Source organism: Malus sylvestris, chromosome 15, assembly GCF_916048215.2.
Source record: "Malus sylvestris chromosome 15, drMalSylv7.2, whole genome shotgun sequence".
NCBI classification, from domain to species: domain Eukaryota; kingdom Viridiplantae; phylum Streptophyta; class Magnoliopsida; order Rosales; family Rosaceae; genus Malus; species Malus sylvestris.
In genome coordinates, this window is record NC_062274.1 from 1,361,342 (window position 1) to 1,386,843 (window position 25,502).

General features: G+C 33.8%; 1 protein-coding gene and 2 long non-coding RNA genes across 4 annotated transcripts; 2 read left to right on the top strand and 1 right to left on the bottom strand.

The window, feature by feature from the left end:
- The first annotated feature begins 2,818 nt into the window (after positions 1-2,818).
- On the top strand, positions 2,819-6,479 carry LOC126604523 (alcohol acyltransferase 9-like). The gene is made up of 2 exons (XM_050271804.1): positions 2,819-3,480; positions 5,393-6,479. Exons 1-2 carry the CDS (start codon positions 3,049-3,051, stop codon positions 6,320-6,322), a joined length of 1,362 nt encoding a protein of 453 aa, XP_050127761.1. The 5' UTR covers positions 2,819-3,048; the 3' UTR covers positions 6,323-6,479.
- Positions 6,480-12,462: 5,983 nt separating this feature from the next.
- On the top strand, positions 12,463-20,517 carry LOC126602142 (uncharacterized). Of its 2 annotated transcripts, XR_007615996.1 has the most exons (3): positions 12,463-12,496; positions 19,613-19,734; positions 19,907-20,517. It is a non-coding gene; the product is annotated as an uncharacterized LOC126602142 (long non-coding RNA). The 2 variants fall into 2 exon arrangements; XR_007615995.1 differs by lacking the exon at positions 12,463-12,496 and having other exon boundaries at positions 19,308-19,734.
- On the bottom strand, positions 14,169-15,011 carry LOC126602141 (uncharacterized). Its single transcript, XR_007615994.1, has 2 exons — positions 14,591-15,011; positions 14,169-14,502 (listed from the first exon to the last, which is right to left on the bottom strand). It is a non-coding gene; the product is annotated as an uncharacterized LOC126602141 (long non-coding RNA).
- Positions 20,518-25,502: the final 4,985 nt, after the last annotated feature.

The following is a 25,502-nucleotide window of genomic DNA, read 5'->3' on the forward strand; positions in this document are numbered from 1 at the left end:
CTCTTCTTTGGAGTTCTTTGGTGACAATCTTCCGTGCTAACTGCCATATACAGGAGCACTCACACAAAAGTTTCCCGGGGTTGTGTGAGTGCTGCCGTATACAGAAGTCTGTATGGAGGAATTTGTCCTCTTCTTTGAGGGATGTTTTCTGCTTAGTTGATTTAAATTATAATGACATGATGGCAATATGGTGTGGACTTTGGTACATCAGCAAGTGATGCTGATCGTGAAATATGTTGAAAGCCCATCGATACGATGCATGAGTCATAATCAGGCTAGTCAGCTGACTGGTTGAGTTATTTGTGTTTGACAGCTGATTGTTGCTTCCAGTTTTGGTATAGAATGTTTCGATTGACTCGCGTCAAGAAACAAAAAATGCCAAAGTCAAATTCCTTTTGATGGTTGTGTGCCTTGAGATTTGTAGAATTTTTCAGATGGACGGGCCGAGGGCCCACTCCAACAACACCAATACTGTCCCCACTTTACCACATGCTCAATCCATCAGGTGTGGGGTTTTATATCAAAAGACTTCGGTGTTAGTTAGAGATGGGTATTTCTATTTAAACTGCTTTCTCTTTGGCCCTCTGGCCGATGTGGGACAATGGGTTCCAACAAGATTATTATTAGGGGATATATACTGCCAAGTTTTGATGGCTTGTAGGGGGAACTTGATTCCATTTCACCATCTCTGAAACTCTGAACAGAAGTGGTGAAAAGAATGAAACTTGGAAGATGGGTCTTATGTTTAGTAATAGCCGATAGCGATGGCGAAATGCCGTCCAGATCGAGTGCTAATTCGAAATTCACCTAATCTGGATACATTTGCTTTCGGAATTTGATGCTTAGTGTCGTTGCTTTTTCTGTCTGGGGAAATCAATTAATCTTTAGCCTAAAGCAGGATTGTACTTTGGATTTAGTAACAGTATAAGCGCGTAATCTGGAATGAATTCTCATTCAACGCAGTGGAAGAAAGAGGAAACTTTATGAGCATGACGATATTCTTAGAGCATAAAGGTTGTCGAGTCTGAAATTGGATGGATTAGAACATGTTTTGTTCGTCCATCCCTTGAAGTAATAAACATTCATGCGACCTGGGAATCGAACATCTTATAATTTCTTAATTTGATGCGTAATTACTTATTAATTATTATGGCTTCAGAACATAACCATGTTAGCGGAAATAAAATACGAGTTTGTAACTCAGTTGATTAAGAGGATTCACCTCGCATTCAAGGTCCTATAGTCCCGAGTTTATGATACTCTACGTATTGAGTATAAGAAAAGGGTAATACTAGGGAGATTAAATCATCCTCGAGATTTTGTGTCATTGGGACTATTGAGATTTCTCTGCCACAAATTATGGACTGCTTTTACAATTGACCATCTGTGAGGCGGATCTAGATTTTCTCTGCTCCCATTTTTCCTCTCCTTTAGTCCCCTCTTATTTGAACGCTCAAGATTAAGTCACGTCAACATCTTATGTTAACTTTTTTTATAAAGAGAAAGGCAAAGAGGAAAGTGAGGGTAGGGTGAGGATTTGGAGGGGAGAAATTCTAATACTGGTAAATAATGCAACAAGCTATGACCTGTCTCTTTCAGATGTAAGTTTTCCCTTGCTCATTTTAACCGGCAAACACTTGCTCATTTGAAAACGATAAGGATTAATAATTAGAATGAGAATTTTATTTTGATTCGGTATATTATACACTAAGGATTTTGACCGTAAATTTTCATTATTGAATCTTTCACCAAAAATCTAACAGCTAAAAACTTCTGTGCTTTATATACTTCACGACGTACTAAAAAAATTCCTAATTAGGAACCCTCTTCAAGAAATGTAACTCCCCGTTAACATGGAAATGGATGAAAATGGAGGAGGTCTACTCACATACCTGCAAGATGAGTTCCAACTTATCATGATTCGACTCGGTGTGAAAAAGGTACCGTAATCATGCAGTCTTACCGAGGTTTCTCTACAAATTCGTGGCTCTGATCAGTTGTCGTTTTACTTTTACCTCAGTCGTATAATAAAATGGAGGTAAAAGGTAAAAAGGTGAAACATTATCCTTTCCATCTTGGCATCTTCAAGGGTGGGCGTCTTTGTTTCCTTTAAAAGGAAAGATATGCCTTTGGTTTGGGATGAATATGGAATGGAGATGTGTGGCCAACCCATTGTCTTTGTCCCTTTTTCTTGTTCCCATTTCCTTTTGCGTAGTCCCATCAATCTAATGCTAATTAATCTAGTTTAATTAATCTCGAAGCATCAAATATTAATCTAAGCTTGGCTTAATTATTAGAATCCAAAGGAGGAATATTATGTGTAATAATTTCATGGACACTAGCACGTTTGTTGCCACCATTTCAAAGGAATATACTGATTTTGAGTAAAATAAAATTTCTTATTGGGTATATAACAGTGAAAATCATCATGTTATAATTTGAATGAATTTGTAACACTAGTATTGAATCGGTGTTTGGTATTGCAGTCAAAAGCAATGATCATAATAAATTTTATATCTTATACTAAATAAAGTATAGGTGAAAATTAAGAAAGAGTTATAGAGCATAATTGACATATATTGACTAGTAACTAGGCTGAAAGAAGCTTTGCATGTAGCACTGAAGAAGTATGACCTTAATTCCATGATTAGCGCTAGCAAATTTCTTAAGATGTTGTGTGGGACCTCAAATTACTTATCGAGAGATATAGAAAAATTAAGATATATTTCTGGCTACGCTTAAGATTTTGTCTATCACTAGGTGGTGAATTTTGCAAATAACAACTTTGCTAATGACTTTTTAATTAGATTTGAGACGCGGGGGTATATTGTACGCCCTAATACACGCCCCCTCTTGCTAGCTTTACTCCAAAGGAATCAATCGTACCATCCCTCATATCCAACCGTAGATATTGTTTCTCCACTCTACTACTTAACTAGCGACCTCCCCTGTCACTTACCTTGTCTTGGATCATCTCTCTCTCTCTCTCTCTCCCTCTATCTCTCTCTCTCTCTCTTCAGCCATCAGCAACTACTGCAAATAAACAAGATGTTAAAATCTCAAGAACAACTTCCAAATTGTTACTACCCAACTCAGCCAATATTAATCCGCCCAAACTCCCCAACCCCAAAGCATTGCCTCCACCTCTCAAATCTCGACGACCAAAAGTTTCTCAGATTCTCCATCAAATATCTCTACCTTTTCAAAAAATCTGTCAGCTTAGAAACCCTAAAACATGCCCTCTCTAAAGTCCTCGTTGGCTACTACCCATTGGCTGGGAGGTTGAGGACGAGCGCTGACCATGATCAGAAGCTCGAGGTTGACTGCAATGGAGAAGGTGCTGTATTTGCCGAGGCTTTCATGGACATCACTGCTCAGGATTTTCTTGAACTTTCCAGCAAACCAAACAGGTCTTGGAGGAAACTCTTATACAGGGTGGAAGCCCTCAGTTTCTTGGATATCCCTCCTCTTGTTATTCAGGTTAGTCCGATTTTGTATTTTTTTTTCTTTTCTCCTTTCTTTTTCTTAATTAAACAAGTAAACTTTCCCGTGAAAATTGGAAGAAAAAAAAAAGAAGCTACACCATTGTTCTAATAAGAATAATTAATTTTGTTACTATATTGTCTTGGTGAATAGATCTTCCTTTTGAACACATTACGTTTTAAGTTTACATTTTTTATATTTTTTAGTTTGATATATAATACATAATATCGCTTGAAATTAAAATTTTGAAAATACTTTTGATATTAAATATGGGAAGTTTGGTATTTTCTCAATTGGCTTTGGTGCTCCAATATCTTGTGGTATTGCCACTAACATACCAATATATGGACTTTCCTTTTCAATCATTTATCTGAGGAAATAGAGGAAACGAAGTTCCACTGCACAATCCTAGGCTCGGGACAAACAAGTCGCATTTCACCCAACAGAACAAAAAAATTGGGAAAATGAAATGTGGCCAATATGTACCCTTTGTCCACCAGAAGCAGGGTTACTTTTGTCTTCTCACTTAAGGTGACGCCAAAATTTTCAAATTTTCAAACTACATCTTTGGTAGAAATTCTAGTCCTAATTAAGTGAAAAGAAATTAATAGTTTAAGAATCTTGTGAGTATAATAAGTTTATTGTTCGATTCGCTTCCAAGTAAGAAAAGAAAACGATCAACCCTCCTTTATAAAAAATTAAAAATAAAAAATAAAAAGTGTGAGCAACCCTATTCATATCTCATCGTACTATCTAGTTCAAGACGATAGGGTTAGGTGATTTTCATTCCATGCTTCTTTTTGTTTTTTTTCGTGCTTTCATTACATCCATTGTCTTCTTTATGCTTTTTTTCTCCCGTTTTTGCACCCTCACTCCTTTTTCACTTTAAAACTTGTTTCTTACTTTTTTATAAAACTATTATAAAATTACTCTAAATTATCATGATTCATGACTAACAATCCTAATTTACGCCTAAAAAACTTGTTTATTACTTAAAAGAAAGATAATCATGAGGGTTGTGATAAACAAAATTGGATGGAATGGAATCCAACAACTTGGGGTAAATTGGTGATTGTTGGAAATTTAGTTCCTTAATTTACCAAACAAATAATTAAGGAGGTGCATTTTAAATAGTATGATAGTTCAGGAGGTAAACAGTTTTCTAATTTTTTTTTGGGGCTTTTAGATCCAGGTCCAAAAACATAGAATGTTTTTAGGAGTGACTCCAGTTATCTAATTATATGTTTTTATTTCTTTTATACTCCTTTTATATTTTCTAAAAATATTAAAAATCAATTAAAATCTTTTAATATTATGCATTTTTCAACTCCAAAATATCTAATTAATATCTTATAAACAAAAAAAATTAATATACTAACATAAATCTATCTGCAAAACATTCTACCCTAACTCAAGTAGCAAATATATGAATGTATATTATACCTATAAGTGAGATATGAAACCTAACTAAAAGGTAGAAAAAAACATAATATACCTACAAGTAAGACACATTAATCTGTGACAGGTTGACTATGAAAAAGAATATGTCATATAGGTAGATAAATACAATTAACTTGTGATATAGGTTGATTATAAAAATTAAAAAAAAAAATCTATAAATGGGTTAAAGCAGGAGGAAGAACTAGAAATAACAAATAAATAAATAAAAATAAATAATCAAAGAGATAATTAGGAAGAAATTTGATTTTTACAATAAGTTTTTTCTTTTAAGAGATAATTATTGATAATTAAATAATTAAATTTAAAGAATTGAAATTGTTTTAATAAACTGGACTATTCCTACTATTAGCTCAAAAAAATTAGAGTTATATCAAGCTTCCCCTTTTTTTTTTTCATATACCCAAAATTGTCTGTATTTTTCATATAAAATGAAATTCCACTTTTACAGGTTACAAATCTCCGTTGTGGTGGAATGATCATGTGTACAGCAATCAATCACTGTTTAAGCGATGGCATCGGCACATCTCAGTTCTTACACGCGTGGGCCCACATAACAGGCAAGCCAGATCTCGATCCACCAATCCAACCGATCCACTCTCGCCACGTGTTAAAATCCCGGAGTCCCCCAAAGGCAACCTTCCCTCATCCTCAATTTACCCTAACAAGCAACAACGGCCACGTGGATATCATGAGGCTGCTCCAATCGCAGCCGCTCATCCCCACATCCTTAACCTTCACCCACTCGGATATCCTGCACCTCAAGAGACAATGCACACCATCGCTAAAATGCAGCACCTTCGAAACCCTAGCATCTCACACGTGGCGCTCCTGGATTAAATCATTGAATCTGCCACCCTCTCTCAACATCAAGCTCCTCTTCTCAGTGAACATACGAAAAACGTTAAACCCTCAAATCCCACAGGGCTACTACGGCAACGGGTTCGTGCTAGCATGCGCCGAAACCACCGTGAAGGATCTAGTCGGTGCTAACTTGCGCCACGGTGTTAAGTTGGTTCAACAAGCTAAACAAGATCTTAATGATGAGTATGTGAGGTCGATGATTGACTTATTGGAGGAGAAAACATTGAAGATGGATCTGGGCGCGAGTTTGGTTATATCACAGTGGGCGAAGTTAGGGTTAGAGGAGTTGGATTTTGGAGAAGGGAAGCCATTGCATATGGGGCCTCTCACGAGTGATGTTTACTGCTTGTTTTTACCAGTTGTTGGAGATTTCGACGCTGTGAGAGTTCTTGTGTCCGTGCCCGAAAGCTTGGTTGAGAAATTTGAATATTACATGACAGAATTTTTTACTGCTGAAGAAATAAATGGAGATCATCGTGCTAATGGATTCCATGCAGAAGATCCAATGGAATATTAATTAGATATTTGATTAAGGGAGCAGCTCACTACTGTAACATGAGTATTGATAATTAACTGTAAACGGCCGACTGACAAGTTTTTAATTTGTTTGAAAAGTTAAACCGACTGAGAAATATGTTTTTGAATGGAATTAATATCAAAGAAAATAAAATGTAGTCAGGTGTGTTTTGGTTTTGTGCGACCATATAAATGTTATTAGAACTATATATGATATATCATATGCAGTACATGCATTATTGAGATGATCGAACTTGCATGTAATGAATTGTATCTTATTTTTCTTCTCATATGATAAGATTTGGAGGTTTTTCTCCGTATAGTGACACATCTCAAACACAATTAAGCTTATATTTGGTTTACTTTAAGTATCTTAAATCCCACATTAATCAACAATAAGATATTAATAGGTAGTGGAAAAGTGAACATCATTTAGTTGTCAATATTGTTTTACTTTAATTTCCACATAAATGTTGGGAAAGTCATAAGTAGATTCCACTTAAGTTTTCATTACGATCATATCAAAACATTCGAGAGGCAAAGATGTTGGAAATTAATCATACTCATATACCATCTCTTTCAATATAAAGTTTTTCAATTTTTTGATAAAAATAAAATGGGACAATGGGACTCGTGTCACTCCTCCAATAGCTCGAGCATTCTATTTCTCATCAATTCATAGGAGAATAACGTTTGAGCATTATGTTACAATCATATATCTCCTTTGGTTTTTGGTCTATGGATCCTCTAGTATTTAGCATGCGTGTTCTAAAGATAACTTAATATAAAGAAGCATATAGTTACATGAGTAAACTGTCAATTTGCCCCCTGAACTATCACCCAACTTTCGATTTGCCCCCTGAACTTTTTAATTGGAAAATTAAGGACTTAAACTAATTTTTTTGGCCGATTTCCCCCCTACCGTTAGTTTTTCATAAATTTCATCCAAATTAACGTTAACTCTTATCATGTGCAAACCACGTAACTCTCATTTGTGGACAAAAGCGTCATTTCACTAGACCTTCAGACAGAAAAGCTATAGAATCACACATATTTGCATAGGTTTATATTTTAGAAATCTAAGGTTTTCAATTATTTTAAAGAATGAAGTGACCGAACTACCCACACATGTTGTGCATATGCTTCCATTTAACAGAAATTTGGATGGAATGAATGAAAAATTAACATCAGGGGGCAAATCGGCCAAAAAAATTAGTTTAAGTCCTTAATTTTCCAATTAAAAAGTTCAGGGGGCAAATCGAAAGTTGGGTGATAGTTCAGGGGGCAAATCGGCAGTTTACTCTAGTTACATTAAGATTAAGTGACATGTATAAATGCCTATACAGAGCAGGGAAGAGATTCTTATTATTTTTTTTTTTTAAAGGATTAGTTGTGGAGCCCAAACCATATCGAACTTCAAAGATCTAAACCATTTTATTTTTTAAGTTGCACCTCATAGATAATTTTTTGCAAAATATTATCCATATCGGAAATGCTTGAGACATCTAACTGAGTTCAAAAAAATTGACAAACACTATGTTTTAAGAAACATCAAAATTTTATCGTGACAATTAAATAAGTTTCACAACTAATCGTCATTTAAAAAAAATAGAGATTCCTTCACTTAAAGAGCTTATATATATAGTTAGGTAGGAATATATATCGGCTTATATATAATGAGCATCCAAGCCGTCCAAATCATGATTTGCCCTCAATTGAGTCACCTTTATTTCAAACTAAAGCAATTAAAATGTTTGTTTTAGGCACCTCACAGTTGAGAGATCAAATTATATAAGCATTCTGACTTTCTCATGTCAAAAATATGAAAATGCTGACTGAAAAATGTGAAAATCTGAAAAACTATCCTGCATCGGACGTTTATATATAAACAGTGTGCGTGGCTCCGTAAATAAGATAAGCTAAAGAGTTGTAAACCAAATAAGAATTTAACATTTAACACTTCCCTAGCTCGTACTATAAATAGCAACATAATATCAAACAAATAGAGCCTTCCATTCCACTTTAATTTATTCATAAAGTGAATGATGGTGGTGTGATCGATCTCAATTCATCTCATCTACCCCATCTGTTAGATCGGTGCATGTTACCTTTTTGGAGGAATCTGAACTGAAGTGTGCACTTCACCTATTTCGTACAAGTTATATGATTTAAAACAATTGATCAAATGTGTCAATTTCCACGTTTACAATCGCACTCTTGGAAGATATAATATAAAATCCACCACCATTCAACACATTTATATATGATTTTAAATTTGAATGATTTTCCGTATATATGATTTTTAGAAAATACTTAAAAGATTGATGGTTCAAATCTTGAAATACATTACAAATTGAACCCAACAAAAAATGCAAAAACTTATATAAAAAAATGATGTCACAAATTCATATATATATATATATATATATATAATATTGAATAGACAAATGCTTCACTAGTAGCAACATGTAGTGGGTATTTTATTCCATCAAATATGAATACGATACATAGTAAACATGTAAGTTAGTAATGATTATTGAAGGCCACTACGGCACTACTAGGTTAGCAAAGTAATCTTCATAGACCCACATGAAAACAAATCTAGGATCCCAACGTGACCCTTTTAAAGCATGCACTTAGATATATATATATTGTCTCCACGCAAAAAAAATATGTATATATATTGTCCATTTAAGTTCAAGTTCTATAGTTGGAATTTAGTTGCTTTCTTTTGTTATTTTAGTGATAGAAGTCAATTTTATTATAGGCTTAGCCATGACCGGATGACCCAATGATAGGAGACGAATTTCAAACTCGTATTTCATATGGCACGTTCCAGATTCGATTCCTGACGCTGGTGAATCATACAATGGTAGTCAAGGGAGGCTAAAATGCCTCTGTAAGTTTTCCTGACCCTCATAATGATGGACCTTCGTGACGAAATCACCAACTGATCATTCCCTTTTTTTTTTAAAAAAAAAATTATATGTATATTATAGGCTTAATGGATATTGATAGCAAAATTCTAAAACCATCATCATGCACACTTATATATAATTTTATTTTATTTTGTATTTTCATAAATTCAAAACACATAACAATAGTGCCAATAGGAGAAATTAGATAAAAGAAATTAGGAACTTCCGTATTCTAAGGAATTTAGGAAAAACAGATAATAAATTAAGGGGCATTTTGATATAGATGCTTTAAATTTGAATTTTTTTAATCAAACATCTATAACTTTTAAACTTTTGATCAAACATTCTTCTACTGATTTTTAATTAAAAATTATGATTTTTATTGTATTTAATTAACCAAGTAGTTCAGAAAATAATATCACAAATATTCTAAAATCACCACAAACTTCCTATCTTATCTTATCATAATTCGTTCAAAATGAATTTTTCTTATTCAAATAATTTGTTGTTTTAAATTCTAAAAACACATAAACATCCTATTAACATACAATTATGAAATATAACATGCACATATATTAAATATAACGTACCAAACAGATATATTAAATATAACGTACCAATCATTTGGTACGTTATTGGTACGTTATATAAATTTAATCTAGGTACGTATTAGTATTTTGGTACGTTATAAATACTGCTTTCGGTACGTTATGTAATTCTTTATTTAGTACGTACCAAGTTATTAGTACGTTGTGTTATCCTTATTTTGGTACGTACAAAACTTATGGTACGTTATGTGTAAGTTGTGTAACCCAAAAAAAAGATAACTTTTCACATTAAAACATTGCACTAAAAAATATTTTGTCAACTCTTAATAATTAATTATTGGAATAAGGACTCATTTTAAATATAAATAAAAATGTGAAAACTCTTATAGCGCGTTTACTAACCCGTAATCGGAATGAGAATAAGGAATCCAATTCCAATTTCGGATTATACATGTGTTTACTAAAATTGGGAGGAATCAAAAGTGTGAAGGGCCCACACAAAAAATGGAATTCAATTCCTTAAATTGGAGGATTTGGATTTCTAACATATACAAGGTATTTGGATTCCGGATTGCCCAAGCAATCGGAATGATAATTTTTTCCCTTTATGCCCTCACTTACTTTCATTATTTCCAAGATTATCCTTTTAACCCTAGACTTATTTTTCTTTCACCCAACTCATTTTCTATCTTCACCCAGCTCATTTCTTTTCACCCAACCCATGTCCTTCTAGCTCATTAAGCATAATTCTATGCTCATTCACATTATGCACAAACTCCATACATTGCCGAAGAGAAAAAATTACAACTTGAGCGAGAAAATTTAGTTATTAAAGTCAATACTTAAATTTATAAAAAAAAATAAACAAAATCATTTTAGTATGTCTATGAAATAAAAAAGCAATTTAATTTTTTCTTACTATTATATACTATATCAAATTTTATTAAAAAAAAGTATATAAAATATTTGATTTGAGACAAGGGCATTTTAGTAATCATACTGGTTTATATTCCGATTCTGCTGAATTAGTAAACAGCTTTATGGAATTGTATTTCGATTTCGGACAGTTTTAGTAAACAAATTCAACAGGAATCTGATTCTGATTCCACCTCATTTCAATTCCTCTCAATTTAATTACGGATTAGTAAACGCGATATTAGTTCACGTTTCTACTATAAGTAGTTGTTGAAAAATTCAAATTTATTTTCAGTTGCATGAAATTAGGCAGTCTAGTGTACATCTCAATTTTAATTATAAACGAACTCTTGTTTTTTTATAATCTATTGGAAATTGGAAAAACTATATTTCATCCAATTAATCTTGAACCCCAGTAGATATAATTGAATCCTTAAATTGAGGAAGGGATGAGATTCCATAAAAATAGCAATAAATTAATGAATATTATGGAGTACATTTTTTTTACATAGAAATGGATTTAAAAGAATTTATAAAATACTTAAATTAAGAATATACCTGGAATATAAAGTTTAATTAAAAATAAAAGCACTTTAATCAAAAGTTCAAAAGTAATAGATGTTTAATTTAAAAAAAAAATCTAAAATGAGGCATCTAATTCTAATTAACTGTAAATTTTAATCACAAAAAGTAGATAAGAGAACTTAAAAAAAACACTACATGAGCATTATAAAGGTTTAAACGGAATTTGTAAACAAATTTTGCAAATTCATCTCATATGCCTTTTCTAATAATCATGTTGTGCATTTTTAATCCCTTTTATCTGACATTTTGTAATCTATTTATTCATCAATATGCTTAATTCCCTAAGAATTTAGAAGTTTCGCACTCAACCATACCCTAAAGAAATATATACATTTCCCGACTGCCGTCACTTCAATTCTTCTAGACATGCACTCCCAAGGATGATAAAATTTGAAGCCATTTTTCCCTTTAATTATTAGGTGCACTTTGCACTTACTTTGCACTTCGTTTGTTATATAATTAAAGGATTTTCATCCAATTATGTATAAAGCTCGAATCTAATCAATGCAATGAAAAAAATTAACATTTGATAACTGTCAACCTGTTTGGTATGAACCAAAATTTCAAAGTCTTAATCTAAAACTTTTCATAAATAATTGGAGGTGAGTGGTAGTTATGAGTGTGCAATGGTTGTGAGGTGACATATATATCTACATGTGTGTGTATATATAGATGTAATTTTTTTATTTTTATATATAACTAACAACAACATGAAATTTCATGACAACGACAAGTAAGGGATCAACCATATTTGAGCGAGTTCATTGATAAAAAGTTGAAATGCATCTATGAGTCTTTTCGATTTTAAAAAAAGTAAATTATTGTGACAAAACTATCAACTAATACCCTTTAAAAAAAAAACTACTTTTATCACTACACATGTATCTACTTATTAAAAGTCTATCGAAAATTTCTACAAGTTACGTGCTAAAAGATTTCGAATAATCGTGTTATTCACCATTATTAACTTGAATTTTTTAACATCACACGTCATCGTAATTGTCACACTAAAATTTGTCAGTTGATTCATTTTCATTTTCATTTGACATGCGTTTTAATCTAGAGGCCCAAAGACCCAGAAAAGTTGGAAGCCCAACATTAAGCCCAATCTAGATTGCCTGTTTATCTACTTTGGTCTCTCGAAGTTTTATGATTTTATTTTTATTTTTTTCCCTGTTCGACTGCGATGTTTCAAATCGTGGTTTTCGGGTTAGTGTTGGCTTTTTCAAATTTTCAATTTTTTTTTAAATTTGCATTGTTTCTGAATGCTGCTTTTCCAGTAAAGGTGTAATCTTTACTGTGATTAATCATTTTATTGGCATGAAACGGTGGAAACACCCGAGATTGGCTGAGAAGGGTCTGAATTTGCGGCTGAGAAGGAGAAATTTTTCATTCTGACGGGAATACAAGTGGTACATCATGTATTTTAATAGAAGTAGTAGAAAATTTTATTTTTTTTAAGTTATTAAATTTTTAACACACATATCTCACTATTTTTATTGTGACACGTAGTATACCATCCCGTGTACCGTTACACTGAAAAATCTCCCACTGAAAAGGACCTAGTTTGAGTGAATGGGGGCCCCCTGGTAACTTTTATGTAATATTTCCCCAATAGTGCATTTTAAGGAAAACTAAATAAAAGAACTTGAAAATTTTGAGTTTTAATCAAAATTCAAAGGGACAAAAAAATATTGTAAGTGAATAGTACTATAAGTGATTTTTCGAGTAAAAATATTCTTAACGTTAAAAGTGAACAATACCAATAGTGTTACATTAAGACTACCTACATTTTACTGGACCGTTTATGTTGCTTGTATGACACTTCTCAATTCTCACATCATCATAAAATATTCTGTCTTTTAATCTCACTTTTAACTTATCATGGATTCATGGTGATGGTTCCATAATGTGTAAGGTACCCTAATTATATGGCTTTACCGAAATTTCTCTGCAAATTCTAACTACGAACACTTGTCGTTCCTATAATAATATGCAAGTGGAAGGCAAAAAGGTCAAAAGGTTAAAGGTATGCCTTTGATTTGGGTCAAATATGGAATGGAGATGTGCGACCAACCCATTGTCTTTGAACCCCTAACTTTAGGTCAGTGTAAATCTTGTTTAATTAAATCTCGAAACATCTAATATTAATCTAAGCTTGGCTTAATTATTACAAAGACTCCAAAAGAGGAATATTATGTGGTAATAATTTCCATGGACACTTGCAATGTTTGTTGCCACCATTCCAAAAGGGTATAATTTAAGTGAGTTTACTACACCAACGCTAAATACGCATGTTTGTTTGGTATTGCGCTAAAAAACAATAAACATAGTGAATTATAAGCTTTATATTAAATAAAGCATAAGTGAAAATTAAGAAAGAGTTATAGCATATAACAATTAGTAACGAGACTAAAAGAGGTTTTGCGTGTAATATCGGTCTGAAGTATGATTTTAATCTCATGATTAGCGCTAGTATTTTTAGTGATAATTTTGTAATTTTCGAGTAGTTCACTAATATTTTTTTTTCTAGTATATTTTTAATAAGAGCATTTTCGGGATGTAAATTTGAGATCTCATTTATTTTTTGTCTCTTTACGACCAACGGAGTCCACCTCCGAAATAGTAGAAACGTATATATACATTTCTATTTACATGTCCTACGATGATGTTTCTCTTGTTCTTCTTGACTCTACATGGTCCATCGTCTTTCTCATGATGGTAATCTATCGAAATAATATCAGTTCGATGAAATTTGATTAGGGTATTTTTGAAAAGAAAAGGGAGGAGTAAGAGAGGGTAATTAGTAATGCAAGGGTATTTTTGAAACTTCAAAGAGACATTTGGTTAGATATGCAAGAATTGTAAAAGGTAGACTAAATTTCTTGTGGTAAAAAAGTGGCAGTTATCAATATTTCTCATTGAAATTTCTGTTGTTCTTTCATCAGCCAATAACAGATTACATAAGAGAAAATTAAGATTAGGTACGAGAAAATTAAGTTTTGAGTCTCTGAGAACGGCATTTCAAATGTTGTTTGATGCTATAAAATCACTCTCTACAGGCACTCATCAAAGATATCGAAAAATATAACTCGAAAGAGGGACTAGAATATTTTGCAATACAAATGGAGGAGGGAGCAAATCTTGTTCGATAGTGCAGCGAAGTTGGCGTGTGGAGAAAATACAAATACGCCAAGAAGCTTCATCAACTGGACCTTAAAAAAACAAAGAACACGACATTAGTTTTTTTCAGTTTTAACAAATACAAATTAAAAGTTGAGACAATTAATTACGCACTTATACCCTGCACTTTGAGCCTCGCATCCCTTATGCCCTGCACTTTGAGCGCATCAAAAACTCTTCGAAGAGATTTGAAGCTCCAGTTGACGAAGCTTGTTGGTGTATTTGTATTTTCTCCACACGCCAACTTTGCGGCACTATTGAACAAGATTTGCTCCCTCTATTTGTATTGCAAAATATTCCAGTCCCTCTTTCGAGTTATATTTTTCGATGTCTTTGATGGGTGGCTGTAGAGAGTCCAGTGCAGATTTAATGTCTCCGAAGAGGTGCTTGAACATTGTAGTCTCCTCCTGCACTGATTTTACAGCATCAAATAGCATTTCAAATGCCGTTTCCAATGAATTTAGGGAGAGAATGTAAAATAACAGTTTGATGAAAAACTGAGAATGTTATGCTTGCAACTCTGAGTTTCAGCACACGCATATATAGCTGAAGTTAGGAAGAGACACGGAATTTTCAGGCCACTTGCTTGTGGGGGTGGGGTGGGTTTGGTGAGGGGCTTAAAGCTAGCAGGAGGGGGTGTGTATTAGGGCGTACAATATGCCCCCACTTCTCCAATCCAATTAAAAAGTCATTATAAGCAAAGTAATTATTTGCAAAATTAGCTCCCATATCTTAACGCGAATAGTAGTTAGCGTGATAGAGCTTGGCACGATGAATGTGCATGGGCATAGTGTGAGTTGTACAAACGTCTGGTTCATTTATTATAGCGTGACATGATTGTGAATATTTCTCAATTATGCACATTTGCACGTATTTAAGTTTGACTGATGGCTTGTATGACCATCAGACCTTGGGATGAGGGGTGGGTTCAAAAAACCGAAAACCAAACCGAACCAAAACCGAAAAAACCGAACCGAACCGAAATAATTAAATTAATATTTTTTTAATTTTATTTATTTAATTATTTGACTTTATTATATTAGAATATGATACTTCAGATTGCTGCTTTGGTAACACTTGTTTGCTTTCCAATTCAAATTCTCTTCTTAGCTTCTCCATCTACAACAAAAATTAGAACTTATACCATTACATGCAATATTTCTAGTTTATATCATTAAGTGCAACACATATATAAGAACACATATCTCAACTGCACTGCAGTTGATTAGGGAAAGCAAACAGCGTATAAAAGTCTCATGGGTTTATTAAACACTACGAGATCAAAAACAAAATTCAAACTTTCTCACCTATGGCCAAGTATAGTAGCTTCCTTGGCCTAACAATTTTGAAAAGTATATCAATATATTCAAAAATATTGATGAACACCTCTTCAAAATTTGCTGGTGGTAGAAGCTGAACACAGAATGTAGAAATTATATTATGTAACCACATATATGGATAAACCATAAAGATAAAGTAAATATAAAAAATTGTTACCTAGACAATAACGAAAATAAATAGTATATTATAGAATGTTTATCTTATTGCTAGTGAAGAATACATGTATATATATATATATATATATATAGAGAGAGAGAGAGAGAGAGAGAGAGAGAGAGAGAGAGAGAGAGAGAGAGAGAGAGAGAGAGATTGAGAGAAAGAGAGGAATGAATAAGGTCATACTCCATCATCATCGTCTAAAAAGAAATCTATTTACAGTTAAACTTTAAACCCAAAATATTTAAAAAAACCTTTATGTTATAATTCTAGTTGAACTTTAAATGTTTATTTTCATTATCTTTAAGTCTAGTCGGAATATTTATGTTATGATTGTGTTGGATATGTTAAAATTTAAGATTTCAGAAATTTTCATTTTTTGAAAAAAAACCGAAACCGAACCGAAAAAAACCGAAAAAAAATTGAACCGAACCGAACCAAACCGAAATTTTGGTTTGGTTTCGGTTTTGGCAAAAAACCGAACCGATTTGAACCGAACTCACCCCTATGACCTTTTATTCTAAAAAATTTATACTTCAACAAAAAACACTTCCAAACGAACCAGTAATTATCATGCTAAAATTTGAGTTGACTTCGCAAGATCCAAGTCCGCGGACGGTAGAAACCACGTGCCAGTTAAGCGCGCGGGTGAACACGCGATGCGTGCTTGCAAAGAAAGAAGGTCGACGTAGACCGAAATAGTTAACGGGAGGGGACACATCAATTCCTGCGTTTCCGATTTCCTCCTTTGGTAACACGCACCGACGCGGCAGACTGCAGTGAGCTTTCCACCTTCCCTCTTTTCGCCGTCGCTGTTTCCTCGTTTTTGTCAAAACCCCAGGAAACCTAGGAATTTCTTGGTACGAGATTGCTTGTTTATCTACTCTGGTCTTATAAAAGTCATGCTTTCAAAAACTTTCTTGCACTCAATGGCATTTCTCAACGATTTTCATGTCCCAAACATCCTAAACAAAATGGAATTGCGGAACGAAAGCATCGACATATAATTGAAACAAGTATTGTTTTGCTTTCACAATCTCACGTGCCAACAAAATTTTGGTTTGATGCATGCCTGACTGCCACATATTTGATAAACCGCATGCCAACTCGTGTTTTGTCCAATATGTCACCATATGAGAGATTTTTCCATCGAAAACCCAAATATGAAATGTTGAAAGTGTTTGGTTGTCAATGTTTTCCTTGGTTAATGCCATACACCCAAAATAAGCTTCAACCAAAGTCAAAATCTTATGCTTTTCTTGGGTATTCTTTGAACCATCAAGGTTACAAATGCATGGACTTGACCACGAGACGTATATATTTGTCTCACCACGTCCTATTCGACGAGGACAATTTCCCTTTTAAGGGACTCACATCTTCTTCGGAAAATGTTGTCACACAAGGTACATTTTCCTCCCCTGACATATTGTTCACATTTCCCTTCTCTCACTCTCCAAATTTGCCTCCATCAATTAATCACCCCATTTTGCCCGTGATCCAAGAAACCTTTTCTAATCCAACCACATCACCTCCTACTCCCATTGATTCCACCGCTTGTCATCATTATCCTATTGTTCCCACCAATTCCACCCATGTAGAATCTACCAATCCTATACCCACATTGACTTTAGAACCTACCCAACCTTTAGGATCCCTTACACCATCAAATGAGCAAGTGTTATCGCTACTAGAATCTGTGCCAGTGCAATCAATGCCTTCCAATGCGCCTGAACATCGTATGATGACATGTTCCAAATCAGGGATTCAAAAACCAAACCCTAAGTATGCTATGCATGTAAATGTTGATCATTTTCCTGTTGAACCTACCTGTTTTAGTCAGGCAGTCAAGCACGAAGAATGGAGGAACGCAATGGTTCTGGAATTTAATGCTTTGCAAAGATGTGGAATGTGGAGTTTAGTCCCATATAATCCCAAGATGAACTTGCTGCCAAATAAATGGGGACGGTACAATAGAGAGACATAAAGCTCGCCTAGTAGCTAATGGTTTTCATCAAAAATCTAGAGTGGATTTCAACGAGACATTCAGTCCCGTTGTCAAGCACGGCACCATACGACTTGTTCTCAGTCTTGCAGTCTCCAAGAAGTGGCATGTTAGGCAACTCGATGTCCAGAATGCGTTTCTGCATGGTTATTTAAATGAAGACGTATATATGCGCTAACCATTTAGGTTCATTGACAAACAATTTCCAAATCATGTTTGTAAGTTGCAACGCTCCATTTATGGTTTGAAACAAGCCTCGCGGGCTTGGTTTCGACGGTTCTCAGATTTTTTGCTTCAGCTTGGTTTTCAAGAATCTACTTGTGAGTACAGTTTGTTTGTCTACAATCATAAAGGAGTGTATCTTATTCTGTTAATATATGTAGATGATATATTGGTCACAAGGAACAACTCTTATCAAATGACACGGCTGGTTAAGAAACTGGGCACAATGTTCTCTATGAAAGATTTGGGACTGCTTAATTATTTCCTGGGTGTTGAAGTGAAATATGATGGTAATTGTATGCATCTAAGTCAATCCAAGTATGCCCTCGATTTACTCACACGTACTAAATTTACAGAGGCCAAACCCATCTCCACTCTAGTTGCCTCTGGACAGAAATTGAGTGCATATGTGGGTGATCCATTTGACAAACTAGAATTGTATCGGAGCGTTGTTGGCACCCTACAGTACATCACTATTACTTGACCAGACTTGTCTTATGCTGTTAATCAAGTTTGCCAATTTATGCACTCCCCTAAAACTACTCACTGGATGGTTGTGAAGAGGATTCTTCGTTACTTGAAGGTCACGCATGATCATGGACTTGTATACAAATTTGGAAGTTCACGGTTAATAGCGTTCTCAGACGCAGATTATGCTGGCAATCCAGACACACGACATTCCACAGGTGATTTTTGTATTTACTTGGGTTCTAATCTTGTGTCTTGGAGTTCGAAGAAGCAAAAAATAGTTTCAAGGTCGAGTGCGGAAGCTGAGTATAGGCAATTGTCTTATACTGCAGCTGAAATATCTTGGTTACGGTCTCTCTTCAAGGATCTGCACTTGCATCTTGCACAACCAACTATTTAGTGTGATAATATTTCCTTCATAGCCCTAGCTTCGAATCCAGTTTTTCATTCACGCACTAAACATTTAGAGGTTGACTATCACTATGTGAGAGAGAAGGTGGTGCGTGGTCAATTGTTGGTTAATTAAATGTGTTCCTAGGATCAGATTGCTGATGTGTTTACCAAAGGGTTGTCTTCATCTCGTTTTAAATTGCTGGTTTCTAAGCTTTCTGTCGTTCCATCGCCTGTTAGCTTGCGGGGGGGCTGTTAGACAAAGTCAACACTTAGCTAATCTCTGTGCAACTTGAGGAGTGTGGGTCTACTTCAAACTCTTATCCCGTTGGTTTTTCCATGTTTGTAGGATCTGTTTTTTCAAATGTATTTTATTTGTAATTTGTTTGTAATCTTTTCATCTTTCTGTTTGTATTTTTCAAATTCAAAGTTCCTAATTTGGGTTTTCAAACCCACGATGTAATCTTCAAAGTATTATAAATACATGCAACCCACAATTGTTTGGGTATGCAACTAAAATGAAACACCTGAGTTCCTAAGTTTTACAACTATCTACACAACAGGGAAAAGTACGGTGGCTGGAGTTCGATGTTTCGCCAAAGCAGTTGAATGATGCGTTGCAAGTACTTTGATGTTTGTACTAAAGTCATTTGCTGATATCTTCACATAGTATGCTTTGCGTATGGTTCGTATTTTGATTAATGAGTTTATTGTATTTCCTCAACAAATATACATGGTTGTTGGATATAGTGTTAGTTTCCCTCTCAGTGCCTCCATTCTATTTATACATCGTTGCTTGAAATCTTATATGGTTTCCTTTTTGGGGAAATGTCTGCAACTTATATTCAATTTCTCAGAGGTCATTCTGCGGATGATGGGGCCAGACAAAAAAATCTACCGCCAGAGAATGGAAGAGTCATTGCAGCTGAAACACTGCCTAGAAAGGCAAGTAGTATTGACGAGGGAGGTGGGAACGACATTGTTCTGCGCAAACTAACGGAAGTAAGATTGATATTGACCGGATTAGAGATGCTATGAAGAGGAGAAGGCGCGATAAAGATGTAAATAAGAATGTGCATGCCATAGATGATGAGAAAGATCCTGAAGCCTGGATAGAAAATGAGCTTGAAAATGGAGTGGAGCTAAAAGGTACGTCCGCAAGGAAGAAACAAAGGTGGTGAGTTTTTTTCATGCCATTACAGGCATCTTCTTTTGTGTATGGTGCTAATATTTGAGAGTGTACTTCTTTGGTTAGAAATTCGATTTTTCTTTTTTTTGTAAGTAATTTTTTGTCAAAATTTTGTATCTACATTTACCGTAGTGGCGGAAAGCAATGGTGCATATGCACCATTGTATGGGTTCGACTCCACTGACTCTCGTACTCCCTCACAACTAACTATTTAATCCGTTAATGCTGTCGTTTGTAAAAAAAGATGATTATTCTAGTACTTAATTTTAAATTCAATAATTATTATCTTCTATCTGATGCTATAATCGTACAGCGGGATCGGATCCTCTCTCTCTTGTAATTAACAAAAATAAGTAAATAACACGGTTTTATCGAGAAATTAGGCTTCGAAGATGTGGTAATTATTGAGCCTTCCGAGAGAGGAAATAAAAGCCCGATATCTCCTTTTGAAGTTCGGCCCGTTTTAGTTTTGGAACAATGACTGCTCATTTCTCTTCGAATTATACTTTTTCTTGTTTTTTCATTTTCGAATTAGACTTTCTACTTCTTTTTTCAGCTACTTTAAAGGCAAATGCCCAAAGTAAGTACGTGGCAATCAAATGGGACCAATGAGGTTATTCTGTGGTCACAAATAATTGAAAGACATATCCTTTTACTTGATGGATAAGATTTTTGCACATGTATTTTTTTTATGTACACTTCTGTTTATTTATATTTTCGTAGATAAGTACAGGTGTGATCACTGATCACTTCATGGTCACAGTCTCTTTTGCAGATGTTGAGGTTCATTCATATACACGTGCAACTTTGGAAAAAGCATGGGCACTGATCAACTTGGTATGTTCTTATGTGGCAATTGAATCTAGTAATTGAAAGAACATGTTAAGTACCAAATTAAGTTAAAACCATTTCGAACGTGGTTGATTAGGTATAGTGGATGCAAAAGGGGCTAAAGTCAAAGGACATTTGTGAGGAATAGTTTGGCTGTATGGAGTTTAAGTTAAGTGAGTGAGAGATTCATTATCACTTTCTATTGACGTTAAACCAAATACGTTCTAACCTTTCAGATTGATAGAGAAAACCGTCTAATCGTCGGTAGCAAAAATAACCTTTAGTGACAGATAGAGATTTGTGGCAAAAAACAAAACCCTTATTAATGATTTATTAATTGATGAGGAAATATTATTTAGGGTTCAGTGGGGATAGAAAGCAAATGACAGAGAAATTAAAATAAAAGTGATGGCCCCTGAGTGTTGGATTTAAGTTTGACAAGCATATATTCTTCTGTTCCAGTTATTTGTCATCTTTCAAGACACGCCTTTAAAATCCTGCAACTTTAGACCCACTTTTAGGGTTTTTGCCATATATTTGACTTGAAAAGTTCATTTTATAATCGAGTGGAAATAGCATCACCAAATAATGATCATGTTAAAGAATTGGAGCAAATTAAAGAGAGCGAAAATTATCTTAATTATTACGACTTGTTAATTAATCCCTAGTTTGCTGTAAAGTGTGTCTAAACATGCAAGTGTTGTATATTATATATGTGGCAAAATATCAACACGTAAGACTCGTCAATTGTTACAATTTCCTCATAGCGAGATACAATGAGTTTTCCGGGCATGTAATATTCATGGTGTTATACTGGCGGTTTATGTTTTGGGTTAATTTAGAGCGTGGATATTGTGAATTGTATATCAGCTTGGTTTTGAGTTATGATTAAATTTGTTAATTCCCTTCATGTCTCGTAGCAGGATACAGTGAGTTTTATGCATGTAACTTTGATTCGTGATGACAGACTGGCAGTTATATATATATGTTTAAGGTTAATTTATGGTTTGGATATTGTGGATTGTATAAGCTTAATTTTGAGTTATGCTTAAATTTGTTAGTATCCTTCATGTCTCGTAGACGTCTCTAATGTACGATTAAAATTTATCTAATGCATCGTTTCCTACATATAAAAATAAAAAGAAAGTTTCATCATGTATCTTCTTCTTTTGTGAAGGGCAAAGAGAAAAAATATACTTGTTCTTCAACTTTATTCACACGTATATATATTTGATGTTTACGTTCACGTCAAGAGAGACTTTATTTCCCAATCAAATGTGTTCTTGTTTGGAACTTTGGAGCTACGAAGAGTTCTTTTACCATCTTCACAGCTAGTAAACCAGACCAAGAAAATTCTTCAAAAGATTGCAGATCGAACCCTTTATGGTTTGGCAGTAATTTCAACAATTATATATAGGTCTAATTTAATGAAATGTAAAGCTGACGACTTCGATATTAATTAGTGATTAGGATTGAATTAAGAAGGTTCTAATATTCGTCCCATAAAACATTAAACAATACAGTGGAACTAATTGAACACAATTAAAAGCAGTGTTATGTGTACGTTCCAATTATACTAAAGTAATTAGACAAAAATTATTGATATTTGGAAAAGCTTACGATAACTTAGCTAGGGTTGTAATATATAAGGCAACTGGATAAGGTCTGTGGTGTGTGACTCCGTTGACTGGCAAGGACTCCAAAAAGACCTGTTATTTCTGCTTAATTAGTTTAATTAATGATGGTGATGGTCCTGATAGACCCTAACCCTAAAGTTATTAATTATATAACAACTTGTTTTTTAGTAGGCTATGGAGTATGGACATTTTTTTTTGTTTATATGATAATTTGATTTAAATATCAGTACTGCGTAGAGAGGGCATCCAGTTATTGGTATAGTTACTTAGAATTATATTTGTGGATAAAATAAGAAGAAAGTTCGAACTTAGTATTTCAATTACAAAGGATAATACTCTTAATCAACTAATATACAAACCTTTTACGCTGCGAATTATATCTGTGGATGGAACACAATGGATTTTGGATGAGTGTAACAAGGAGATACTTGTTGTCATTTTTAAATTGTAGTCCACATCCTTACCCACTGAGGAAGTCTGTTTCCTTCAATTCTTCTTTTTCAGATGAGGTTATAATTTCCTTCAGTTCTTTTTCAGATGTGGTTATAATTAACTTCACTCCTTTGCACATGCATTAAAGAAAGTAGAGAAGAGACCTTTCAACCGAAGCTAACTTCAATAGTTTGGTTAATTTATTTTACTAGCTCTTGGCGGTGGCTTTTCTTCTCCCACATGTGCATTATCTTCCTCAAGCTGGAGAATGATTACTAGGGTTGATGAGAAAATGATTACTAAGATTATTGAATTTCTAAATATTTGTAAAACAATATGTATGGGTATTCATTCTAGAGAGAAACTTTCATGAAAGGACACGATTATAGTAGTATTTTAAACCAATCATATATTGTTATGTGTTTTAACTTTCACAAATAAATCATAATTAGTTTGAGATACTACTATATCAACACACTGACATTTCCATGCATGGAAATCCTCTATGTTATATATATTTTCATACCAAATTGCATTACATGTTATATATCCTCTTTCCCAAAAAATTAAATAAATTGTTGTTTAGTTGGATTCTTATTTGAATGCATGGTTGAAAGATTAACAAGTACTATTCCTAATAAGAGCAGAACAAGTTTTGAATCACCTTTTTAGGAATTGTGTTTATTATAGTTCTTTGAATGAAAATCCTAATCATAATTAAGATGCACGAATCTTTGAAGAATCAAGAAAGTGAAAATAATAATTGAAATTTATATTTTAAACCAGATGCAGAAGCAGCTTTAGCGAAATGAATCTTGGAAGATAGTGAGAGTAGGAAATTGGGGAAGAAAAAAAAGGTGACAAGCAAGTGAAAGAAAGAGGGAAAGAAAAAGCTCTTGATAAAGAAGAAAAGCTTTAAAGAAAGAAAAAAATAGTTTGAACTTTGGAGAAATAAATAAATTGAATTAATGTAGTTTGTAAGATGGGTGGGCATGCTTGCTGGAAGGCTAAAAGAAAAGTTAAGCTTGCCCATGCTCTCTGATCTCACATTCGCCTTTTTCGTCTGATGTGAACTTTTGTTGGGCTGATCAAAATTGTTAATATTTATAACTCTTTTTTCAAATACCACTTAAATTATTAATTAATATATAGCCACTTCTTTGATGGAGGAGAATGACAGCTTAATCATACTTTAATTGTTCTTTAATTCTTCAGCTATATGTCTCTGTCAGCTGCTCAAACAAATATTGAATATTGTTGGAGAATATAATCCATGTTCACATATATATAGTTAACATTTCCCACCTTTTTCTGGGTTAATTAGTGAGGCTAATCTAGTGTAAACCTAGCTCCCATTGCAGTACTTGAATAATTAGCTCGGTCCAGATACAAGAAGTAGCAGCTAGCTTTCTTTCTTCCCATTGCACATACATGCACTTGCGGATAGTACACACACACACATATCTAATATTGCATCTGTTCACACTTACATGTACAGAGATATAACCTCAAATTTATTGTTATTTTGAAAAGTAGCAGACAATTAGTCATGTACATCAAATATTTATATTTTGTCTGGCAAGAGTTTTTTGGGTTAGAGAAATTGTTTGCCACTAGCAGCTAGGAGATATGATTGAACAATTAATTAGATTACACTTTTTTTATATGCTGATCTAGATCAACCATCATAAACAAGTATTTTGAATATATAACATACACATGTATATATATTTTGAAGTTTGATAATGTTCTGCTCTTGAATAATGAATGAATTGCCTGCCCCTGCCTACCTCACATTTGCTTCGTCTACCTAAGATTTGGGCCGGAGAATGGCGAAAATAATATTTATTCAATTTAGCATCTACCAGTTAAATGTGGCATTTAACCTGTATCCAATTTTGGCTCATTACATTGACAAGCTTCTGTCGTTCTATGTATATACACACTGAAGTTATATACATATAGATATCCTAATTAATATCAATCTGTAGAGAACTGCACAAATCATTGAATTGTAACTGATGTGATCGATCGTCAATGTTCGTCTAACCTACTCAGCTTCCAATACATATGCAACACAAAGTTGCTTTAAAAAATCTAAGAACAAAAGCTAAAAAGTAGAGACCAATCGTATTGACCACAACTTAGAAGCAACTGTACTGTCGTTGAACTTGCACATAAATGGAATTCTCTTTTTGGGACAAGCATCAGTACACATTTGACTAACCATAAACTATATACGGTATATGCTACTGATATACTATTATTCTTATTTTTCCATGCTACACGATAATTTAAACTGCTATTTTCTATTTGACCTTTTATTAAACATCACTTTTGCAAAAAATTAATCAGAATTTTTTT

Bases quoted from the DNA above. Each gene is read 5' to 3' on its own strand.
- LOC126604523 (XM_050271804.1), top strand. From the start codon at position 3,049: ATGTTAAAATCTCAAGAACAACTTCCAAATTGTTACTACCCAACTCAG. The intron at 3,481-5,392 runs GTTAGTCCGATT...CCACTTTTACAG, and splicing joins TCCCTCCTCTTGTTATTCAG to GTTACAAATCTCCGTTGTGG.